Source organism: Geotrypetes seraphini, chromosome 16 (assembly GCF_902459505.1).
Source record: "Geotrypetes seraphini chromosome 16, aGeoSer1.1, whole genome shotgun sequence".
NCBI classification, from domain to species: Eukaryota; Metazoa; Chordata; class Amphibia; order Gymnophiona; family Dermophiidae; genus Geotrypetes; species Geotrypetes seraphini.
In genome coordinates this window covers 38,345,501-38,361,936 of record NC_047099.1, presented here as the reverse complement: position 1 = coordinate 38,361,936, position 16,436 = coordinate 38,345,501, and the positions used below count along the sequence as shown (strand labels likewise).

Genomic DNA, 16,436 nt, shown 5'->3' with positions numbered 1-16,436 from the left:
TTGATTAGCAATTCTATTCCATCTGCTTTAGTTTCGCCGTTGATACCATTACCCATGCATAGCTGAAAGAACTTTAAACAAATAACTCTCAAATTTAATTTTTTTGTTGGATTTGTAATTTTATCATTTCAATTATAAAGCTCCGCTTAGTGGGCCGGAGCTCAAAAGGTTTGAGAGACACGTTTGCCTATATGATCATCCATATCAAAGGCAGAAGCTGAATGGGGTTTTCACTGCTTAGACAGCTAAAAGAAAATTCAGCAGAAATATATTTCTTGACTTAACAATGAGATTTGAGAGGAAAAGGTGATGTGGCCAATTTTTTTTTAAGAAACCTAAACATTTGAAGATGCAAGAGAATGCATATACCTGTTCTGCTGGAAGGATTCAGACCCATTTTTGTGTGTACGTATAGGAAGATATCTCAGTGGGAACGCTAAGAATATGTGTCAAAGAGTCTGCAATCACTCACAAGCCCTAAAAAGGTGCAGCAGGGTGAGGGCATGTGACCGAACAGAGCTAGGAAGGCTGAATCATCGGCCCAGCATCCCTCGCAAGCTGGGGGTGGGGTGGGGGGTAATTATATATCTATCGGCTGATGAGGGGGGCTGCACTGCAGAGAGACACAAGACAAAGCGGACAAGGGAAGCTGCTGCAGCAAGACCAGTCGGCAAAGAGCACTCTTCCCAGACAACCATCTTCAGACGCCGTGCATCCCTTCCCAGGTAAGGGACCGCAAATCTCAAAATATTTCAGGCTCCCTTTTTTTTTTTTTCTGGCAGACCGGGGCACCTGCCCGAGTTGCGTCTCTCAGAACGGAATATGGCTTCCGTTTGCTTTTTCAGTGGGCTTCAGGATGCCTGTTTCTCAGAGCCTGACTTGCCGACACAGAATAGGGGCAAAAGGTGTTGAGTAAACCAGATCTTAAATAAGAGAAACTGGTTTGTGTCCTGGAGGTGCCGGATTTTACTAACCTGATTTCCCACTCCTCCAAACGCAGGAGATGCTATTTCAGTCGTGTAGAAAGACGACGTTACGAGTCGGAGAAGTACCATCTTTGTTTGAATTTGGGACAGCTGTTGTAATTATGCTGACGATGCAATATAACATCTGGATCCGTTGCCCCACTAGATCCCTCAACCATTGCCGTCATTATTTATATGTAAGCACACTTCCCTGCTTGGGGGATATACTGGTACCATGCTGTGACTGGGAGTCTGTGTAACCTTGCTATAATTGGATGGACTGGTAATCTGATATTGCTGGAATGGTGTCTGTGCTAAGTAGAGCATCACACACATTCAGTTATTCTAACAGGAAGACTCTGGGAGGGACCGCATGAAAAAAGAATCTCTTCTCATATATCAAATTCCAGAAATTCCAGTGTAGGGTTGTTATTTGGGCTGAGGGCAAAAGAGGAGCACTGAATGGATGCGGACATAGGCTGTGGGGAGACGGAGGGGGTGATGGCGGTGCTGGAGACCTGAGAGGTGACCAAGTCCTCTCTCCTAGGGCACACCGACAAATCCGTGCATGACAATTGCACCCCGTGAAATGCAAACACCAATCTGAATTTGCCATACATGGATATGTGGAAGGCCCTGATTTGCTCAGACTCCTCAGGTCCCGTCTCTTGGGGGGAGGTTCAGGGTAGTGTGTGTGGGTTCAAGGGGTATCCAGTGGCAGGAATGAGTGGGCATCCCTTCTGCCGATTTATTTTTAGGAAGGGGAGCAGGGGCTGAGGAGGGGGGCGGTGTGGTGGGGGTTTGCGCTGAGCAGAAGGGAGAGGGCATCCCTCCTGCCTCTGTTGCCAGGGTGGGTCATAGAGGATGGACATCATCGGTGGGTGGGGGGACCGGCACAACATTTTATTTAAAATGGGAGATACATACATCTGTGCCCATAGAAAAAATGGAGAAAACCCCCAAAACAGGGAGACCTCTCAGTAACACAATTACTGACAGGTCTAACCTGTTGTTTTTTCGGATCGGTGAAGGTGATTGCTTTTGTGTGCATCGCGGCAATCGGCTAGCTTGCATGGCTGAGTCGGAGAATGAGCAACCACGTGGTGAGCCGTTCTATGCATCTTGTTGGCAAATACGATCGGTCGCTAAACCAGTCAGACCCGGTTTAGCGACGATCGTTAGGCGATCAGAGACTTTCGTGCATCTAGCCCTGAGTCTTTCTCTAGGGTTGTGAAAATAAAGTCACCTCCTCTACAAAATAATTAACATACAAGGCAAACAAAAAAGTCTCAGGCCTGCTTGAAAGGTTAGAGAGCAGAAAAAGTATAACCAGGATTGTGCCAGTGTAATCAGATTTCTATTTTCTTTTCATTTAAAGGGAGCTCAAAAAAAAAAAATGCTGGATACCCTGAGCAGCCAGTACGACTCCTTCCTCTTCTGGAAGCTTCCTATTCCAGAGCTGGACCCCTCGGAGCTCGAAGGGCTAGGATTGCCAGGCTCATCTGCGCTCAAAGACAGGGATGGCTGCAAACTCTCAGGAGGTCCGAGAGAAGCCGGCTTGGCGATTCCCAGGGACGAGGACAGCCTTCTGCAGTACAGCACCTTCAACTTCTGGAGAGCACCCATAGCTAGCATCGACTCCTTTCAGTTTGACTTGCTGTAACGCTTAACCGTACCCTGATCCCCACTCTAAGAAGCCTCTCCTTCTCAGTTTAGGTCTGTGTTGAATGAATCTCAGTGGAAGGCTTTGCTGTCTTGTATATTCAAAGTGGTTCTCCTTAGCTGGATCCTAACTTTTTTCCACTCAATGTGTATTTTCCTGACACCCATAGAGGGCATTCATACTCTGGAAGAAGCTGGATCAACCTGGCATCTCTTTCTGGCGGTACGCCGTCAATAGCGCGCAGGACATCGGCACGCCGACAATCCCGCCCCCAACAATTGCACACAGAGACACTGGCGCGTCACCCTATTTCCTTCCCTTGGGGGCGAAATTGTAAGTAGATGGGGGGGGGTTGCGGCAATAGTGTAATTGAAAGCCACGTCGGCATCTCCCTGATTGTAGTGGAGGGGGTTCACCCCCCCACACCCTCTCAGAGCGGAAAAGGGAATGCTTCGAGTTCATGCGAGGAGAGCGCGAGTTCTAAGTGTAGTGGGGGAGTTCCCCCCACCACACACCCTGAACGAGAGCGCGAGTGTACCAGAGCACAAACGTGAAGGCAATAGGGCAGTGTGCATTTCTCCTGCGTGCAAATGTCGGGGCAGGATTGTTGGTGCACCAATGTCCTGGGCGCATTTGACGGGTCACCCTTTCTGACAGTTTCCCCTTTATTGCAGAAGTCCCCCCACTTCAGATGGCATGCCAGGCCAATATGTGTCTTCTTGTTAGCCAGAAACCACCCCCCCCCCCCTCGACAGCAGCAGACTGGATTTGGCTTTACATTACCAGTCCCCCGTAGCAGCACCTTTCCTCTGTCCCCGAGACTGAGCAGGTCGCTTCCTTAGCGCACCCAAACCCTGCAGGCGACTGTGCACTGGGGGATCATTCAGTCGGCCCAGTTCAGCTGTTTCATCGGCGTTATCAGGTTTAAAATCAGGGTGATGATTTGCAGGGAACTTCCTCTGCCTTCCCAGTGTCCAGTATATTTTTCTTAACACAGCTTGTAAAAAAAAAAGACTGCAAATGTATTCATTCATTCCAGACTTTCTAGACTGCTTCAGCTAACACGTAGGACAAAGCGGTTTACAAACCTGATAAAATAGGGGAGAAAAAGAGAAACTTAAAAGAGAAAGAGGCCAATAGTCAGAGCGATTCAAGCGGGCCAGAGTCCCTAGATTGCCTGTTGTCACCCAGCTGCCAATATTCAATGGTATTAAGCCAGACAGTGCTGCTGAAAATCAGCTCTGCCCAGCCCCCTCCCCACTGGGGCAGGACAAAGATTCCACAGGGGTGACTGATTTCTTATGGCAGATGCATTCAAATATTTTGCCCTGGCGTGTTTTTTTCCCCCCCTGTAGTATATGGCCAGGATAATTTTTATTGCTAAATCTGGAGCAAAGCTTTGACACAACTGCATGTCCCGTCCCTCTGCGTCCTACACATGCCTTTTGGAATACTGGTAAACGATGCATTTGCCCCCCAAAAACATATATATGGAAAATGTGTTTAGCTTATACAGTTATTTGTTTTCCAATGGTGATGTGAGTTATTTACTGTATTTCCATTATTATGTGTAACGTGTTTGGGTGTAAATATATGCCTGCCAGGTACGGCATACCCCCTGTGTCTCAGTCGAATGAGAGAGGTCCATTCCAAGCTATTTTCCAGCTGTTAAGCTGGATGCTAGGAGCACAGTATTCTGTAGGCATGAACGAGGTGACTACAGAGGCATACAGGTTGGGTTGCGCACTCCAAGATGGGCTGCGCAGCTGTCAAGGCCTTTCTGGAAGGTGTCTTCTACAGCGGTTAGAACTGTTAGTGTGTTCCTTGTATGTTTTTCAGGTGGCTTAAGATGAAAGTATCCTTAAAAACGAGAAAGAAGAACCTGGGAGCAGAGCCCCAGACCAGGATTCAACACAGAATAAGAGGAGTGGCTATACATAGCCATACAGTTAGATCAGAGGGGCGAGAACCAGGGTTTTTAGGATTCTTCGAGAACCTAGGCAAGTCACTTCACTGTAAACCAGAGGTGTCGAGTCCCTCCTCGAGGGCCGCAATCCAGTCGAGTTTTCAGGATTTCCCCAATGAATATGCATGAGATCTATTAGCATACAATGAAAGCAGTGCATGCAAATAGATCTCATGCATATTCATCGAGGAAATCCTGAAAACCCGACTGGATTGCGGCTCTCGAGGAGGGACTTTGACATCCATGCTGTAAGCCCTCTTGGAAAGAGCTGAATATTTAAGATGTTTTGAGGGTATTTTGTTTCTGTGGTTTTTTCTGCTACTTCCTGTACAGAAGATGCTGGCACAGTAGAAGAAAGAGTGTGTGTTATTTTTGATGTTGATATTAATATAGTAAATGATGGCACATGAAGACCAGTGGCTCATCCAGTCTGTCTATCATAGGTAGATCAGCAATATATTATTATAGTGTCCGACCCAGTGGTCCAATCAACAATCTAGAATCCAATTATATGACTCCAAATAGTGAGCAGTGCCTATCCTTATTGATTTCGCAGTATTACAGTATATTGTGTCAGAAATTTAGTTCGAATTCAGATTTATTCACTTTAATCTGATCTAAAGGGGGGAAAAAAGACTCAGAATTAAGAGACTCTTGCGCAGCTGATCAGTGTCACGCGATTCAGCAAAAGTGAGAAAGGGATAAAGTGATCTGCGAAACGCCGGCAGCGTCGGCTTAGTTTTCAACGGCACAGATAGCTATCCAGTCTCTACTTTAAAGTCCTACACTTGGAAACAGGCTCAAAGAAGAATTTGCTGCCAGCATGAAGTTTAAGTGGAATGATCGGAGCCATAATGAATAAGGTACGTTACTTTGCTGCAACTGCTGAGTGGACGATTGCACAGACTGTTACATTGTAGCTGGTAAATGAGTGGTGCGGACCTTAGCTTTGAGAAATAAGAACATAAGAACTGCCGCTGCTGGGTCAGACCAGTGGTCCATCGTGCCCAGAAGTCCGCTCACGCGGCAGCCCTTAGGTCAAAGACCAGTGCCCTAACTGAGACTAGCCCTACCTGCGTACGTTCTAATTGAGCAGGAACTTGTCTAACTTTGTCTTGAGTCCCTGGAGGGTGTTTTCCCCTATAACAGCCTCCGGAAGAGCGTTCCAGTTTTCCACCATTCTCTGGGTGAAGAAGAACTTCCTTACGTTTGTACGGAATCGAACCCCTTTTAACTTTAGAGAGTGCCCTCTCGTTCTCTCTACCTTGGAGAGAGTGAACAACCTGTCTTTATCTACTTTGTCTTGAATCCCTGGAAGGTGTTTTCCCCTATAACAGCTTCCGGAAGAGCGTTCCAGTTTTCTACCACTCTCTGGGTGAAGAAGAACTTCCTTACGTTTGTACGGAATCTATCCCCTTTCAACTTTAGAAAGTGCCCTCTCGTTCTCCCTACCTTGGAGAGGGTGAACAACCTGTCTTTATCTACTAAGTCTATTCCCTTCATTATCTTGAATGTTTCGATCAAGTCCCCTCTCAATCTCCTCTGTTCGAGGAAGAAGAGGCCCAGTTTCTCTAATCTCTCACTGTACAGGAAATTTCAGAAACAGTTTTAAATTAATGTAAGATAAAAAAGAATAAAAAAATAATATAAGAAAGAAACAAAAGGGGTTTTTGCCAATGACTGTTTGTATGAGCCAAGTTGGCACTTTTGCTGAATCGCATGGCACTGATCAACTGCGCAAGAGGCTCTTAATTCTGAGGCTTTTTCCCCCCTTAAATCAGATTAAAGTGAATAATTCTGAATTCGAACTAAATTTCTGATATAATGTACTGTAATACTGTGAAATCAAAAAGGACTGGCACGGCTCACTAGTGGAGTTATCTAGTTGGATTATAGATTATCACAGGTAGATTCAAGTTTCCCCATGGGCCCAGCACCTGGACCTACCTTTCCCCACGCCTATTTGCGTAGGCTGCCCCACACAGCTCCACTGAATTTAGCACAGAAACCGCCACTCCATGCAAGCTGCCCCCGATGCTGTCTTGCCGTTTTGGACAGTGACTAGCGTTTCCATTCTCTTTCATGCCTTCATTTGCCGCTTCTCTCAGGACAGTATTCCAAACATCTATCACCCTTTCTTTCTGCCCCCCCCCCCCAAAATATTTTCTGACATTGTTCTAGACCAGCATATCGCAAACTGTGGGCTGCGGCACGCAAGTGCGCCTTCTGAGATTTCAGGTGTGCCACAACACACTGGCGAGGAGGAGAGTCATCTCGCCCGCGACGCTCCTCCTCGCAGGCGTCTCTCCTCCTCTCCCCGCACCTCCCGGATCACTCCACCGAAGTGGGTCACGGCCAGATGAGCCTCTGCGCACGTGCAGAGGTCGAAGCGATGACATGAAGCGTGTGCGTGACATTATCCCGTCAACAGCTGTGCACTTCCGAGTGCCTTCCGGCTGGGGCACTGGATTTAGTGTGCCACAGGCTGGAAAGTTTTGCAAGACACTGGTCTATCCATCTCCCCCTCTGAAGTTTCATAGTGTTACCATTATTGCTAAAAGTTTACTTATTTTTAATGTTTCTATTGTATTTCTCCTCTCTCTCGTCTTCCAAAGTGGTGAAATAGATGTGTTTGTAGTGGGATTAATAGAGGCTATAGTGTTAAATGGTAAAAGTGTTAAGAAATTACATGTCTTGAAAAATTATACCAGTATTGGACCTCCAAATCTTCTGAATGTTTCAGGGCAATGTATGAGCCAAGTGAATGTAATTTTTGGGGTGGGGAGTTCTATCAGCACTAAGAATTTTGCCACAAGAGCACCGAAATCACGAGGGAGGAAAAGGAAACCATTTTGAAAGGAAAGCTCAATAAAAAAAAAGAAAGAAATGTGAACAGCCAACGAGTGGGTACTTATTTGCTCATTTTAACATTTAAAGCTGGTTTACATGTGGATACTGACCTTCTATTTAGAAATTCAGAAGCTTATTCCCACCTTTTCCCTCCGGGAGGTAGAGGGTGTCATTCCCAGGCTTTTTTTTTTCCTGCCATCTTCTGGGTTTGTCCTGTGAAATACGAACATAATCACACTTGAAGTCATTTTTATCCTATGGATTATTTTCTAGAGAACCAAACAAAAAAAGAACCAATAAAAACCTGCAGTACAAAACCACAAAAAACCAAACAGAAACGATACTGCAAGAAAATGTACAGGGTGCAGGAATTTATTAAAATGACAAAAAAAATTTAAAACCAAATGCATAAACTGCATAAAACGTATGTATCCAAAACAACTGGTCCCAATATTTCTGTGAACCGGACCTGACACGGTCCGTGTTTCAAAGAAACACTCCTTCCTCAGGGGTCCCTAGAGTCGGCACACGGAGTATCCGAAAACCAGCGCGCTTTGATTCGCAGAGCGCAGCGCTAATACAGGAGAGTTTTATGCCTGTTTATTATCGATTTTGTTTGGTTTTATTTTCTATCCCTAGGTGCCACATAGTCATAATACACAGCCGAGATGGGTAGCAAAAGGCCGTGTGGATCACTGAACAACAGCCTGTAAAATTGCATGGAACAGCGACTTATTGTAACTTTAACCAAATTAAACATATACCGTATTTGCCAGCACAAAAGATGCAGCGGCGTATAAGACCCCCCCCCCCTTTTTTTTATATACATTTTTAAAGAAAATAAAAATAATCCGTGTTGTTTTTGAGCCATGTTTTGCCAAGAAATCTCAACATAAAATGTCACAGAACACCGATAATGTTCTGGACAAATCTACCAAGTTTAGGGTACTGTACTGGACTATAGAACAGCCAGCATCTGAGAGAGACAGTAGAAACGTCACACGCGTGTATAGTATGCACTTGTGAGACCTTGCAGCATCCGAGAGAGCAGACACAACGCACCGCGCCTGTACAGTGCGTACTTCTGAGACATCACAGTGTCCGAGAGAGCAGAAACGTGGCGCGCATGTACCTTGCATACATGAGACGTGTGCGTACAGTGTGTACTTGTGAGACCTCGCAGCGTCCGAGAGAGCAGAATAAATGTGACGCGCCTGTACCGTGTGTACTTGTGAGACCTCGCAGCGTCTGAGAGCAGAAACAACATGATATGCCTGTACAGTGTGTACTTGTGAGCTCTCGCGGTGTCCGAGAGAGCAGAAACGTGACACGCGTGTATAGTGCGTACTTGTGAGACCACGCAGTGTCTGAGAGAGAGCAGAAACAACGTGACACGCCTGTACAGTGTGTACTTCTGAGACCTCACAGTGTCCGAGAGAGCAGAAACGTGGCATGCATGTATCTTGCGTACTTGAGATGTGTGCGTACAGTGCGTACTTGCGAGACCTCTTAGTGTCCGAGAGCAGAAACGTGACACGCGTGTATAGTGCGTACTTGTGAGACCTTGCAGCGTCCGAGAGAGCAGAAACGTGGCGCGCGTGTACCTTGCATACTTGAGACGTGTGCGTACAGTGTGTACTTGTGAGACCTCGCAGCGTCCGAGAGAGAGCAGAATCAACGTGATGCGCCTGTACAGTGCGTACTTGAGACCTAGCAGTGTCCGAGAGAGAGCAGAATCGTGGCGCGCGTGTACCTTGCGTACTTGAGACGTGTGCGTGCAGTGTGTACTTGTGAGACTTTGCAGCGTCCGAGAGAGCAGAATCAATGTGATGCGCCTGTACAGTGCGTACTTGTGAGACCTCACAGTGTCCGAAAGAGAACAGAAACAATGTGACGGTATAGTAATATAAACCAGAAATTTTAGACTGACTGAAATTTCAACTCATAATTTTGATTACCGACGCATAAGACGCACCCCATATTTTAAGCATATTTTGAGGGGAAAAAAAGTGTTAACCACCTTTATGAAGAGATTCATCCATAGTGGTATAGAACAGGTACAAGTTTAACGTAAAACTTACAATTTTGTTAACAGCATAACAATGGTAAAATAACCAAATGTAAATACAGTAAAAGGTCCATTTACTAAGGCATTTAGCATTTAGCGCGCTAAAACGGCTAGCAAGCCTTAGTAAAAGGACCCCTAAATGAGATTAAATTTAAATTTCCATTTACATAATAGGACTAACATGAAATAGCATTTAAAAATATGGAAAAATTGTTTTACTTGATAATTTTCTTTTCTTTAGTCACAGCATACAAATGCAGAGACTTGTGAATTCTGACCATCTACCAGCAAGTGGCGACAGAGAGCATCAAACTGGTTTCCTTATATAGGACAGTGTGCTCTTTGATCTCGTAACAAAAAACGGAGGACCATTCAGGTAGACATTTCTTGCTCCTCACAGAAAAGACACACAAGTCTCTCAAGCCACCAGCAACCAGAGTAAGCAGACAAACAAGAAGACTGAAATGACAGTGCCAACCCCCTTGGAAGGGTGAGACTCCGGATTCGTCTGCTGTGACTAAAGGAAAGAAAATTATCAGGTAAAACATAATTTTTTCTTCCATGTCATCAGCAGCAGATGAATCCAGTGATGAGTGGGACGTAGCAAAACAGTCCCCATGAGTGTGGGATAGTGAAAAGAATGCCAATAAGAACGAGCCACCAAACCAGGTGGCCACCCAAGTATCCAGCCATCCAAAAACATAATTCCTGAGAAAAGTTGTCAGTATACCGAGGAGTCAATAAGGCAATGAAACCATCCTGTCCCGGCAAGCCTGCAAAAGCGTGGGACCAAATCCAAAGTGCCACAGCAGAGTTCCCCGTGTCATACCGCCTGGAAGGAGTGGAAAGTGAGTGCTAGCGTCCAAAGACAGAGCAATAGGCAATGCTTAGCATGAAGCCCAGAAAAATACCCTATGCTTCACATTAGGGAAGGGAGCAGCGCTCGACATCCAGAAATGGGACCGTTTCCAACCCTGAGAGATGGAAATGTGCAATAAACCCGAAAAGATTGGGGAAGGGAAGTCAGCAGTGTTGTAACTCTCCTTTAGCTCATTAAAACCCCAGAGTGGCCCCAGCTTAAAAATGAACGAAGATGGAACTACTTTCAGGTGCATTAGTTGCTCCTCTCTGAACCTTCCGCCAACATACCCCCCATCTGAAAGCATCCACCTCACGCTAAAATCACAAGAGATTGCAGCTGATAGAAGTGGGAAAGCGTAGCAAAAGCACGGTATAGGCTTTAACAGTGGTCTCCAACTCAAACTCTTTGCAGGGCCACATTTTGGATTTTTAGGTACTTGGAAGGCCTCAGGAAAAAATAGTTAATGTCTTATTAAAGAAATGACAGTTTTGCACGAGGTAAATCTTTCCTTTTGGTCAAGTCTTAATAATAATATTGCCATTTATAGCTAAAGAGACATATGAGCAAGAAACTTTACTTTTGTGATTATGATAAACATACTGAGGGCCTCAAAATAGTACTTGGTGGGCCACGAGTTTGAGACCACTGGGCTTTACGAATGGAGGACAGAACGCATGCGCCACATTGGGAGAGGAGGCCAAAGCAGGACTTAAGAGAGAAGGGCGCCTGCGCATTTGGAAAAAGCAGGCCTGAGAAAGGGGCGCATGCGTCTCCGTGGAAAGGCGGAGAAAAGCAGGGATCGAAGAGGCGCACGCGCCTCTCGCGGCTTTACGAAGGGCGTGAGCTTAGGGGCGCATGCGCATCTGTGAAAAAAAACCAACCCAGAAGAGGAACGTAAAGGACCGAGGGTGGGGCGCACGCAAACCCATCGCCTTGCTGAGAAAGGGGCGCATGCGCATCTATTGGAGCGCAAAAACAACCACCACCCGACCAACCACGAAACGTTGCGCATGCGCTGAAGGGGGCAGAATTCTCCTTCCGGTTGCGGCGTTCTCGGTGGCCATTTTGTAACTTCTTGCCATGTAATGTGGAAAAAAATAAAAATAAAAAGTAAAAAAAAAAAAGGATAATAAAGTAACGAGAGCCATGCCACGGGTCTGTCGTGCGTACTGACATAAGAGGGATTTAAAAAAACAAACAAAAAAAACACGCAGCCCGGGAGCCGCGAAGCAAGCTGGCGCCGTGCGGGCGGGGGCCGGGCCTGAGCGAGGGAGACCGCGGCGGTGAGTGAGGCGGCGCTGGCTTCTGGGGGGGGGGGTCCGGCGTGCACCGAAAGCTGTAACTGGGCCCCTCCCTACTACTCTTTCTATAGCGCTGAAAAGGCGTACACAGTAGACAGTCCCTGCTCAGAAGAGCTTACAATCCAATTTAGACTTGGGGAGGTTCTAGTGGGTCTAAGTGTCTGACAGCAGCGAGGGGGAAGTTTAAAAAAAAAAAAAAAGTGGGCCTACACCAGGCACTTTCCTCATGGGGGCCTGTCGTGACTGCCCCCCTCCCTTCAGGAGCCCGTAGGTCAGGGGTGTCAAAGTCCCTCCTCGAGGGCCGCCATCCAGTGGGGTTTTCAGGATTTCCCCAATGAATATGCATGAGATCTATTTGCATGCGCTGCTTCCGTTGTCTGCTAATACGTTCGTTGAGGAAATCCTGAAAACCCCACTGGATGGCGGCCCTCGAGGAGGGACTTTGACACCCCTGTGCTTCGGGAGGGGGTACGTGCGAGGCAGCCCTTATAGGTCAGTGATCCCCCCCCCCCCTCCCAACCCTGGCCTGAAGGACCACCAGGTTTCTAGGGTAGCCCTAACGGATACGCACGGAGCAGATTTGCATGCCTGCCGCCTCCATTATATGCAGATCTCTCTCGTGCATATTCATTAGGTTTATCACGAAAACCCGACTGGCTGGTGGTCCTCCGGGACAGGGTTGGGGATCACCGCTCTAGGGAGTGGGCGTTGTATACCGCCTTTTTGTGTTTACACATTCAAAGCACTGTAAATCAGCACTGTTGCTCCACCAATGCCCCAGCGTGAGGTTGTTCAAAACTCAGGCCTTGGTTGCTCTGCATCGAAACTGTAGTCCTCGCAGGGAACTGGTTTTTGACCATGGCTAGGGTTAGTTACCATGTGGCTCCAAAAAAAGGAGGACAGATTGAGACCATCCAGGTTTTACTTCCATGGTTTTTCAATGGAAGTAAAACCCAGATGTCTCAATCCGTCCTTTTTCTGGAACTAAATGGTAAGAACATAAGAATAGCCTTACCGGGTCATACCAATGGTCCATCAAACCAGTAGTCTGTCTTCATGGTGGCCAATCCAGGCCACTAGTTCCATGGCAAAAACCCCAAATAGTAGCAAAATTCTATGCTACCGATCCAGGGCAAGCAATGGCTTCCCCCTTGTCTTTCTCAATAATAAGACTGTGGACTTTTCCTCCAGGAAATTGTCAAAACCTTTTTTTTAAAACCAGCTACATTCACCGCTCTTCCCACAACCTCTGGCAATGCGTTCCAGAGCATTCTCTGAGTGAAAAAATATTTCCTCCTCTTGGTTTTAAAAGTATTTCCCTGGTCTTTGTGGTGTAAAAAATTGATCCACTTGTACCCGTTCTACACCACTCAGGATTTTGTAGCCTTCGGTCATATCTCCTCTCAACCATCTCTTTTCCAAGCTGAAGATCCCTAACCTCTTTAGTCTTTCCCCTTTATCATCTTGGTCACTCTTCTTTAAACCTTTACTAGTTCCACTATATTTTTTTTTTTTTGTCGCACCATGGAGCAATAGAAGAATTATAATATTCTTTAGCACTCTCCAGACCAGTAGAGGTTAACTTTACGATTGGGTATATATCTAATCATGACCAGCAGGTGGAGACTGAAAACAAAACTTTGGGACAGTATATCCTAGCCCCTCCTCTCTATTTCCCTCAGTCTTCTTTCAGTCTCCAGCAGGTGTTGAGTGATCTGTACCCATCTCCCTTGGTAGGGCTGTTGGAATTTGTTTAGAGGTTTATTGTCCCTGTTTTTAGCCGGACGGAGCTTGGACGGACTCTGTTTGGGGGTTCGTCCGACCTCGGGGGTGTCAAACCCGGCGGGTCACGAGCGGGGTCCCTCCCCCCACTTCCTCCACCTCCCCATATTTTTTTAGAGGAGCCTCAGCAGTAAGCCTTGCCCCCTAAATCAAGCAAGGCATATTGCTTCGAGAGCCTGTGGAGTCTGTTCTGTAAAAAAAAAAAAAAAAAAAATCCTGAGGTAGTGCTGGTCTGGAGGGTTGTATCCCTTTAAGAAAACTGTATTTTACTGTATTTTTTCAACTAACCGGCACTTTTTTTACAGCTAGGTCGCGTATGGAGCAATGAGCACTTCTAAAGGGAAAAAGTGCTCATTGTGCTCCAGACGCGAGGCACTCGCGGCCGGCCTGTGCAAGCGGTGTTCAGGCCGGTGCGGTGGAGGAGCTCCGTCGGCAGCGGCTGCAGGCGCCCAGAGCTCCCCGCCGATGGTGCCTCGCGAGTCGGCAGGGAACGGTGGAGAAGCCCGGTCTTCTCCGTCCGCCCACGGAGGGATTCCCCGAGCCGCCGACGGTCGGGTTTTAGAGGATTCCCTCTCAGCTGATATTTTGACAGCTGATGCCGGCTTGCCTGTTTTAGCGGCTGAGACTATTCAGGTCTCTCAGCCGCTTCAGGCTGTGGAGGGAGCTGTTTTGGCGGGAAAGACGCCATCTTCTCTGTCTGGCCCCTCCATTTTGTCTTCCACCTCAGGTGACCTTCCCCCTGTTTTGTCTAAGCAGGGGCAGGTTTCTGCTGGGTCCCCTGCTGTGGCAGGGAGTCCCTTGGGACCCTCGGGGGGTTTTTCCCCTGATTTTTTCTTTTCATTATGCAAAGCCTATTTTCAGGCGGCTGGGGGTCCCGGTTGCGCCCAGGGGGTCTCGGGGGGTGGGGTTTCCTCCGCGCTCCCTGCGGCTTTGCCTCTCTCGTCTGACGTGACGTCCCCTCCGCCGCCTCTTTTGTCCAAGCGTCCGCGGGTGTCGTGGGACGAGGATTTGTGGTCGGAGGAACGTGTCGGTATGGAGGAGGACCTGGACCCTTCTGAGGAATTCCAGGACCCTCTGGAGGGGACGGAAGCTGGCGGCGGGTTGTCGGGTTTCCCGTTCTCCAGTGACGAGGCGTCCGTGGTGCGCCTTTTTCAGAGAGATGAGCTGCCTGACCTTATTCAACAGGTTTCTTCGGCTTTGCGTTTTGAGGACGCGCCGCCGGAGACTCCGCGTGTGGGGGACCCTCTGTTACGAGGGATCCGTTCCGTTTCCCGCTCTTTTCCTATGCATCAGGATATTCGGGATATTATTCTTGAGCAGTGGAAAACGCCGGAGACGCCGTTTCGGCTGGCGCGCAGCATGGCTCGCCTGTATCCCATTCCTGAAGGGGATCGGGCTACGTTAGCTTCGCCAGTCGTGGATGCGGTGGTCTCGGCTATTTCCAAGCGGCATACCGTGCCTGTTGAGGGCGGTTCTGCCTTGCGGGACTCTGAGGAGCGCAAATTGGAGAACATCCTTAAGCAAAATTTTCAAGTCTCTGCTTTTGGGGTCCAGGCGGCTATTTGTGGGGGACTGGTCGCTCGCGCCGTGTTTCGGTGGGCGGAGCGGGTCTTGGATCGAGAGTCTGACGACTGGTCTCTGGTGGATCAGGAGGTAGCAAAGATTGAGATGGCTGCCTCATTCCTCTCGGATGCTCTGTATGACTTGGTGCGGATCTCGGCTAAGTCCATGGCTTTTGGCGTGGCCGCAAGGCGTGTGTTGTGGCTGCGCGCTTGGGCGGCGGATGCTGCGTCCAAAGCTAAGCTTACTAAATTTCCCTTTCGGGGGTCGTTTTTATTTGGAGAGGACTTGGATAAGTTAATTCAGACTCTGTCGGACTCGAAAGTTCCCCGTTTGCCGGAGGACCGTGCCCGCCCGGCGTCTCGGGGGGGTGCGGCCCGGGGGCGTTTGCGGGATTTTCGCAAGTATCGCCCTGGGCGTGGGGCTGCTTCTTTCCAGTCTCCGGGGTTTTCCCGGGGTCGGTTCTTCCAGCGCATGCAGCCCTTTCGGGGGGCCCGTCGGGGGGCAGGGAACCCCTCCGCCGGTTCCCCCGCTTCCCGTCCTGCACAATGACGCCTTGCCGGCGCCCCCCTTGGTTCCGGTGGGGGCCCGGCTGCGCGACTTTTTCCCCAAATGGGCCGAGATCACGTCCGATCAGTGGGTCCTGGAGGTGGTGCGGGACGGTTATGCCCTGGAGTTCGCCCGCTCTCTGCCGGATTTTTTCCTCGCTTCTCCGTGTCAGACTCCGGGGAAGAAGCAGGCTTTTCGCCAGACCCTTCAGCGCTTGCTAGATCTCAGGGCAGTAGTTCCGGTGCCCCCCCCGGAGTGGGGCACGGGCAGGTACTCCATTTACTTTGTGGTGCCCAAGAAGGAGGGGACTTTTCGGCCCATCCTCGATTTGAAAGGGGTCAACAGGGCTCTCAAGGTTCCCTCTTTCCGTATGGAAACGCTGCGGTCGGTCATTCTGGCGGTTCAGCCGGGGGAGTTTCTCACTTCTCTCGATCTGACGGAGGCCTACTTGCATGTTCCTATTCGGACCTCTCATCAGCGTTTCCTGCGCTTTGCGATCTTGGGTCGGCACTATCAGTTCTGTGCGCTTCCCTTTGGGCTGGCCACGGCTCCCCGGACGTTCACCAAGGTGATGGTGGTCGTCGCGGCAGCCTTGCGGTCGGAGGGCATTCTGGTACACCCCTACCTGGACGACTGGTTAATTCGGGCCAAGTCGTTGCAGGAAAGCTACCGGGTTACGGCTCGGGTGGTGGAGTTTCTCCGGTCGCTGGGCTGGGTGGTCAACCTTTCCAAGAGTCGGTTGGTTCCGGCTCAGCGTCTGGAGTACCTCGGGGTGCTGTTCGACACCTCCTTGGGGAGGGTCTTCCTCCCAGAGGCCCGGGTGAGCAAATTGCAGTCTCAGATTCGCCTGCTTTTGGCGTCCCGGTGTCC

General features: G+C 48.7%; 2 protein-coding genes across 4 annotated transcripts in view; both read left to right on the top strand.

Annotated features, from left to right (window-relative positions):
- Positions 1-592: 592 nt before the first annotated feature.
- On the top strand, positions 593-4,159 carry MLLT11 (MLLT11 transcription factor 7 cofactor). The gene is made up of 2 exons (XM_033924144.1): positions 593-725; positions 2,344-4,159. The coding sequence occupies exon 2, from the start codon at positions 2,362-2,364 to the stop codon at positions 2,626-2,628; it is 267 nt and encodes an 88-aa protein (XP_033780035.1). The 5' UTR covers positions 593-725; positions 2,344-2,361; the 3' UTR covers positions 2,629-4,159.
- Positions 4,160-11,267: 7,108 nt separating this feature from the next.
- Positions 11,268-16,436, top strand: part of GABPB2 (GA binding protein transcription factor subunit beta 2) — a 29,289-nt gene continuing 24,120 nt past the window's right edge. The window contains exon 1 of one of the 3 annotated variants that reach the window (XM_033924279.1): positions 11,268-11,657. The gene's annotated coding sequence lies outside the window, so the exon portion shown is untranslated. The remainder of the gene's footprint in view (positions 11,658-16,436) is intronic. The other 2 variants (XM_033924278.1, XM_033924277.1) reach the window with 2 other exon arrangements.

Excerpts from the sequence above, each read along its gene's own strand:
- MLLT11 (XM_033924144.1), top strand. The coding sequence starts at position 2,362 with ATGCTGGATACCCTGAGCAGCCAGTACGACTCCTTCCTCTTCTGGAAG.